Source organism: Micropterus salmoides, unplaced genomic scaffold (assembly GCF_014851395.1).
Source record: "Micropterus salmoides isolate LMB-PRFRI ecotype aquatic unplaced genomic scaffold, ASM1485139v1 Ms_hic_scaffold_3, whole genome shotgun sequence".
Taxonomy (NCBI): domain Eukaryota; kingdom Metazoa; phylum Chordata; class Actinopteri; order Centrarchiformes; family Centrarchidae; genus Micropterus; species Micropterus salmoides.
In genome coordinates, this window is record NW_024042261.1 from 2968195 (window position 1) to 2975987 (window position 7793).

A 7793-nucleotide genomic window follows, 5' to 3' on the forward strand; every position below is an offset into this window, starting at 1 on the left:
CACACCGGCTGTAACCAGACTGTAAGTCGGGACAGACCGGGCCTCTGTAGGACTTGTGCACAGATATTTCCTGAGCTGACTGGTGGCTGTGTGTTTGACGCAGGCGCCATTCGCCACAATAAACTTGACTTGGCCTGAAGATTTCAACCACCACCATTTTATCCGCAGGCGGCGGGTGTTACTTCATTCCCTGTGTGACACTAAAGTTTCTGTGGTGGACTATCTGCAACACTTATCCGAGAAGAACAGGCGCTGGGGCCCTAAGCAAAATTCTGCATTGGGGCACTCCTGCCTGACCCATGTAAACCATTTACCTTTGCCATACAGTCACATCTGACACCCTGTGCTCTCACTACAAACAGCTTGCTCCATCAGTCAGTCTCAGAGTAAAGCTCGATTTATACTTCTGCGTCAAATCTACAGCGTAGCCTACGCCATAGCCTGACGCGCACCTCCCCAAAAATGTATCTACAGGTTGCGGTGACGCGGACCGCAACAACTGTGATTGGTCATAGTAGACCTCTACACAACAAGATATAAAGAAACACTATTTATTGAATAGGATAAGTAAATATTGCTAATAATACTGCTTTTTAAGAACTGCACCTGTAAATTATAAATAACAATGCTATTATTCATTTTAGCAGCTGCATCTGCATGTTTTTAATTCCTCAACACACAACGCTTTTGAGTTATTTTCATAATCAGGTACCCTGTGGAGCTTTGTGTGTGTTTGGTGAGTTTGAGTATGTTTAGGCCCCCAAAATTGAGCTTACTTTGCAGAAAAAAGAAAAGAAAAAAAATTAATCCTTACAGTTTCAATAGGGACCTCGCATGGTTCGTGCTCGGGCCCTAATAATTATTTGGGTGATTTGCAGTTGAAAATTGGTTCTCAGTCTAAAGGTCCAGTGTGTAATATTTCTGAGGATCTATTGAAATAAATGCAATATAATATCCATAACTATGTTTTCAGTGGTGTATAAAGACCTTACATAATGAACCATTATTTTTTTATTATCTTAGAATGAGCCATTTCTCTCTATATCCTCTTACATGGAAGTCGCCATGTTGCACCGCCATTTTTCTACAGTAGCCCAAAACTGCTCTACGGCACTACAGCAAATACTTACAAACAAGAAGTAGTAATACTGTCAATATGGTCTACAGTCTGAGTAGTTTGGTTTATTAGAAGTAAGAAGTGAAGTGAAATTTGGACCAACGGAGGACCCACGTATTATTTAGCACGAGCCGACAGAGCGGGAATCTTTGTTGTCAAAGAAGCAAAAACAGAGTCAAAGCGACGCAGAACTTGTCTGTTTTCTGCTCGACCGGTAAGTTCACTTACTTACTTACTAGCAATGCAAATGAAACCTGTTGTTTGACAGCTTTAGCTAGAAGATGGGCATACTCAGAGACAAGTGACACGTTTCCCTTGTCAATGTTGAAAAATATATAGTTGGATTGTAATTTCATGTAATGTTATTCTCCAATGCAGTATTTTGGCTTTGCTACGATGCTGTCTCAGATGGCGTCTTTTGTCCTGTGTAAGCCATTGTAGCTATCCTACATGCTTGGGAGAGGGGCACTAGACTTACGCTGCATCCGAAAGGTCTTTTTTGCTTAGGAAGGTTCCTAACTGAGTGAAGTGACCGGAAGGATTTCAGTGGCAGCCATGATAAGAGCTGGTCGAATTCTCTAAAAGCTAAGGAAAGGGGCCTCAATGCGTCCTTTCTTATCTCCTTTATGCCGTCCCATAATTCTTTGTGGCAGCAACATTTAAAGCGATGTACGTTCTCAAACTGAAATTATAAAATCCACTGACCATATTTAGCAAAATCCCTGCAATATAGAGGCACATGCTTCTTGAATAAGACTCAATTACCTTCTTTCTTTTGGCTTTGCTGTAATTTGATGCGGTTTCAACACCATTTTATGTTTCGGATTGTTGAAATAAGCTATAGTATAGATTAAGTGTTGTATTCCAATTTTATACAATAAAAAAATAACTCACCGACCATGACAGATAAAGGATGTTGATCAAGTGAGACCCATGCCAGCTGTGTTATTAGTCTAAAATGCCTTCAGCAATATCATTAATTAATTTTACTTCAGTCACAGATGCCTTAATAAAGGGCAATGATCAAGCTGCAGTCAGCATTGATCACATTCAGGCATGTGATTGGCAAAGGGCAAAAAAGCAGGAAAATACGCTGGGACCCGCCACACCCCGATAAAACTGGCAGCGGCTCGATTATAACATATGGATGGTAAAGCAGAACCCATGACAATAACTTATCTGGTGGATGTGTTGCAGTGGGAATCAAAGACAAGTGTCTAATCCGCTGCTCCATCGCCACCTCGATAATAATTATTTATAATTATTATTTTGTGTTCATTTTTTCCCCCCAAACTTCAACAACTAAATGTGCAACATGAAATAACTGAGTCTATGACTAAATAATATAACCACTAACTTTCAAATTAGTTCAGTAGAAGTTAATAGATTATTTTTATTATTTTACAAGAGACAGCAGCAAAGGTTGTCGCCTGTTTAAGACCTGGCAGCCTAAAGATACAGTTATTAGTCAGGAAACAAACAGCTGATCAGTCTCTGTCTGTTGATAAACTGTAGGGAAAAAGTCTGACAGCAGGCGGGCGTGTGCGTGAGACGAGAACGATGGCGACAGTTGCACGGGATTGCGCCGGCTACACAGAGGCCGTTGCCATGGTTACCTCGCGGAGCGCTTGTTTACCTGCCTGTTGATGAGGAGCGCAGAGCGACCCCACGGCCTTATGAAAACGCCTCATATAAACTCTGTCACAACCATTCACAAGAAATTCATTTATAACGTGCCAAAACCTTTAACATAAGGACGACTTAAAAAGCAACCATTTATACAGCAAAGTGTAGCCTATATAGGCTACATGAGTGATCAATCCGACGTTAAAGTAAACATTAGACATAGCCTCTAACAAGCAATAATCAAAACATACCCAATTTATCCGATCCTTATTGTCAACTCAGTGTTGGGCAAGAAATAATACAGCTACTTACTAGTTACTCAGGATATACTCCTTAAAAAGTAATATTAGCTACTCCACTTATTACTGGGTGATATAACGCCACTCTATCCCGATGAGTCCAAGCATCTGTGGCAGCAGCGGGCGGAGTTTTTCCGAGTTTCACGTTGCTGCGCTGCTTTAGCTGATTTAATTAAGTAAAGATGTAGAATTGTTTGCGGTTGAAAGCTTTTTGCTGGTCACACAAAGTTTAAAATCTGGAAAAAAAAAATCACATCCCTGCACATCATCAACGCTGACCGCCACATTTTCGATAATAAAATCGGATTCGACCACAGAGCTGCGCGCAGTGCATATATTTGCTGAGCACTTTCTCTCACTTGGTCGGTCGCTCTCTCATCACAGTTACTCTGTCATTCTGTGGGAAACACTGTGTTTACGTATACAATTTTACCCTCATTCCCGTTGGCGGAGTGCTAAACAGGAAGTTAGCCTGCTCGCCCGGCAAAAGTCAACACAGCGGACGCTGTAGCGCTAGCGTTTGGGGGTGTAATTGCAGAATGATGGACACACCTAAGCACAAGTATAAATGCATGGCTACGCGTGTAGCCTACGGCGTAGCTACGCACGTAGTCCCTACGCAGGAGTATAAATGGGCCTTAAGTCCTTACAAATTCTCCTTCACATCTTTGCTTTACCTCCTGACATTTTCCATCAGAGTCAAGGAAAGGTGGTTGGGAAAGGAGATTTTTTTTATACTTTTCGGACACAGCCTTAGTCTTTGGTTGCAATTACGACTAGATGCCACTAAAATGTACACACTAAACCGTTAAACTGACAAAATTTTTAGACATCAATTTTACATACAAAAAAAAAAAAAAAAAAAAAAAAAGTGCTCAACAGCATTTAATGAGTATATTTCAACGTGTAACCATTTCAACATGCTGTCAAAACAAACAAATGGTTTTTCATACAGTCTTTGGTCAAAACACTATGTGCAACTAATACTGAAAATCTCCCTGTTAACTACATTTAATCCAGATTTGGAATCATGTAAAGTCATTTCAGCTGCAACACAATCATCCTCATCATGTTCTCCAACATGTTAACTATGACAGGAATGTTCCATCATTTAGGATGACAAATGATTGTTCATTCATCAGTGTCTTATGTGTCTAAAGCTTCATACAGATTACCGGTTACTACAGTACTGTACACTAAATGTTTCACTGCAGCTGACAGCTGCCTTAATGTCCACAGTTTTATAAAGTAGAACAAACAGATTATATTCTGAGCTGAGAATAAATCCACGATTTTCTCTGTCCTTACATCAATGTCATATTGATGACACGTAACCTGCAAATAAATGTGGTTTGTAAATGCTTTTATATCACCTGTATGAATAAGGAAATGAAACCGTGTGTCAGCTGCTTCAGGCTCCACAAGAGGGGACGAGTCAGAGAGAAACTCAAGAGTTTGGTAAAGAAAAGCGGTCTCATCTCACGCTTAACTAACTCAACTTCTAACTAAACCCACTTTCTAAAACACTTTGATGTTTTTCAGCTCTTCAGTGGAGCACAGGCTGCTCGGTGCTCAACCAGCTGACCCACAGCACAGATAACTTCTGTGTGAGAGAACATCACACACAGAAAAAGCTTATGTAGCCTCTAGTTTGAAAATATACTATACAAGTAGTAATCATGTGCCTTGTTTGCATTTTAAAGACGTCTCTTTATTATTGTAGTCTATGGGGACACTTTCAACATGTCTGTTAGGCCTTAAAGCTCCATTTATTGTGACAAAAAGTAAACCGAAGGCTCCACAGCATCTTTAACCCTGACCTTCTTTCTCCTTTGTATCCAACATTGTTTATGTACTCTTGCTTTATGCCTCCTTATTCTTTTGCTACTCTCTGCAAAATGTCGCTGGCAACATTACTGCTCCTCGCAGCTATATTCACCCACATGATACCTTAATGCTCACAGGTTATTGTGGTAGACACTTAGAAATGGCATGTACTGTAACTCCTCAGATATCATGTAAATGTAAATGTAAATGCTCCGTACTTGTATAGCGCCTTTCTAGTCTTTTCGACCACTCAAAGCGCTTTTACACTACATCTGCATTCACCAGTCACACACATTCATACACTGAGCCTAAGTGCTCAAACGGAAACTAACATTCACACTCATTCATACACTGGCGGAATAGCCGTCAGGGGCAATTCGGGGTTCAGTATCTTGCCCAAGGACACTTCGACACGCAACTAGGGGGAGCCAGGGATTGAACCGCCGACCTTCCGATTAACGGCCAACCCGCTCTACTTCCTGAGCCACAGCCGCCCCAACTGTACATAAAAGGTTTGAATCCTAAAAACACTTCTATAGACCGTTTTTCTACATGTGTGTGAGACACAACTACTCACATACACTCGATAAAGTGCAACTTTTTGGAGGTAAACTTCAAATCAATATTGGCACATTTCAGTGAAACCTGAATAGGTTAGGTGCTGCTGAAAACACAATTGTGTTTTACCAAGGCCAATGCCAGTGTCCTTATCACCAAGTAATCGTCCAGGACACCTTATTTTGCTGTTCTGATGTTCTAATGTATCAGTTCTAAGTGCAGATATTTGAAATGTTTACACAGGATTATCACAAAAATAATTTACCTGGCAAAACCAATGCTAAAATGATGTTTAATATGAAGAATTAGCTCAGGTTTCAAGGCTTTACAAGTTGATTCTCATATTCTACTGGAATTCATGGAAACCAGTGGCTGCCTGGAGAGTAGGCAAAATGCTCTGTGAAGAAAATGCAGTGGTGCACTTACCAGACAACCCCAAAGGCTCCATAGCCGATGGGCCTGTCAGGCTCTATATCCAGCTGCTGTTGCAGGTGGTGGGTGTGTTGCTGTTGATTGTGGTGGTGGTGGTGAGCTTTGACAGTAGAGGCGGCTTGAACCTGTGCGGGAGCCACGGCTGCCGCCGGCCCGGGGGCTTGTCCGGGAGCTGGAGAGGGAAAGTAGGGCTGCTGCTGGCCTGGGTTGAGCATGACTGCTGCAGCGGCAGCAGAGGAGGTGTGTTGCTGAACCGTGTGCACGGCGGCGGCAGAGCCAGGGTGCTGTAAGTGGTGGTGGAGCATGTGGGGGGGCGGAAGGTGCTGGAGCTGGTGGTGGTGGTGGGGGTGATGGGCAGCCACTGCTGAGGAGACACCGTTGTAAGCAGCCATCATTTTTGTAACATTTGTAGCCGCTGTGCCGCAAAGAGCCATTAAATGATAGTGAATGCCTCTAAAGGTGATGAGAATGGCTACCAGGCTGCTACACCACAAATAAAACTGACAGGAAACATTGAGAAAACAGATTTGGGGTTTCAATGATCCAACAGCAGCAAAGCCTACTTTGAATCTGTGGGGAGAACTACCATTTTGATGTGCCTCCTTACCATAATGGCAACAAGGATCTGACCCACTTCCTATAAATAAATTTTCCTGCTTAGGCTATGTAGCCTGAGGCTAATAACAAACCATATCATGAGCATGTACAGCAATGAGCAGCCGCTCTAGAAATAAAAAGGTGGCCCTAAATGTCCCTCATGATAGAGGTGGCGCCCCCCTCCTCCCCCCTGATGAAATTCAGCTTCCCTGTCCAGATAGCTCAGTGAGACCTAAAGCCCGTCACATAGAAGCAGCGCGTGCATCTTTTGAAAGTGTCCAGGTCTGCCACACGCTCGGATCCCGCGGCAGGAGCTCCACGCGGCCTAGAAATCGCATCTATTCTTGTTCAGGTGTGTGCACAGGCCAGACAGCTACTCTGTAAACACGGCTAATCTCTGAGCCCTATTTACCGCTGCTGATCCGGTGCAGAGGAGGTGGATCCCAGCCCAGGCCACAATACAACAGCGCACGCAGGCCCAGGCCTCCGCCATCCACTCCATTCACATATTATTACACCGCTCCAACGAAATAAATCTCCATCACTGTGACCGAGTGACGAAGCTTCGAGCATGACTCAAAGGATCAACAGAGGAATCCTGGCAGACGGCTCGCGGGAAACTTGTTTCCCCCATGGACAGTCTGGGTTTAGCCGATGTGGCTCACATGCACACATCCAGGGTAACGAAAAAAACAATGCGGAGAAAAGTTCAGTCCTATTAATGCGGGATCAGCTGCAAAGAACACGCCAGTAACGTTCTTCACAATGACAGTGTGGAGTTAGCTGATCGGTGTCCCCAAACCCAAACAGTAGTCCTTCCGTTCCCTCGGTGTCGGGGCTGGGGGAGAGGACGCCGCTCGGTGGAAGCTCTACAGCGCCGTCGCCACTGTCATGGTCCAACTACTGGTCACAGGGCAACTAAGATGGGCAGTTGATCCAACATGGTGAACAAGCCTTTAGCTTCTCAGTGGCGAGATTATGCAGGGCTGCCAACCAATCGTCTACCGCACCGCAATGACGTAATGGTAGTCTCCCTGATTGTCACTGCGCGCAGCCAGTGGCGCGTGCGGACTGTGGTGACAGCGAGGTTGACTGCTGCTCCGAAGGCCCAGTGAAATCCACACAGAACTAACTGTTCAAGTTGAAGAAAATCTCTGAAATCAAGTTCCAGCGCAGTCCAGAGCGTGCTGAGGGATTCCTGGAAGAGTGGAGACTGAGGACAGGATCAGATTTCCTGGGGACTGTAGCAAACACAGCTTTATGATTTTGGATGTTTGCACTTGTGGCCTGCTAACTTTGCTGGTCCGCTTTGTTTTCAAATATGTCATGGTATCTGT

At 43.8% G+C, this 7793-nt stretch overlaps 1 protein-coding gene across 3 annotated transcripts in view; it reads right to left on the reverse strand.

Annotated features, from left to right (window-relative positions):
* The window catches only part of nlk2 (nemo-like kinase, type 2), a 148318-nt gene extending 140778 nt beyond the window's left edge, over positions 1-7540 (reverse strand). For all 3 annotated transcript variants that reach the window (XM_038693655.1, XM_038693653.1, XM_038693654.1), the window contains exon 1: positions 5854-7540. In XM_038693655.1, coding sequence (XP_038549583.1) covers positions 5854-6293 — 440 coding nt within the window. In that variant the 5' untranslated portion in view covers positions 6294-7540. The remainder of the gene's footprint in view (positions 1-5853) is intronic.
* Between the last annotated feature and the right edge of the window lie 253 nt (positions 7541-7793).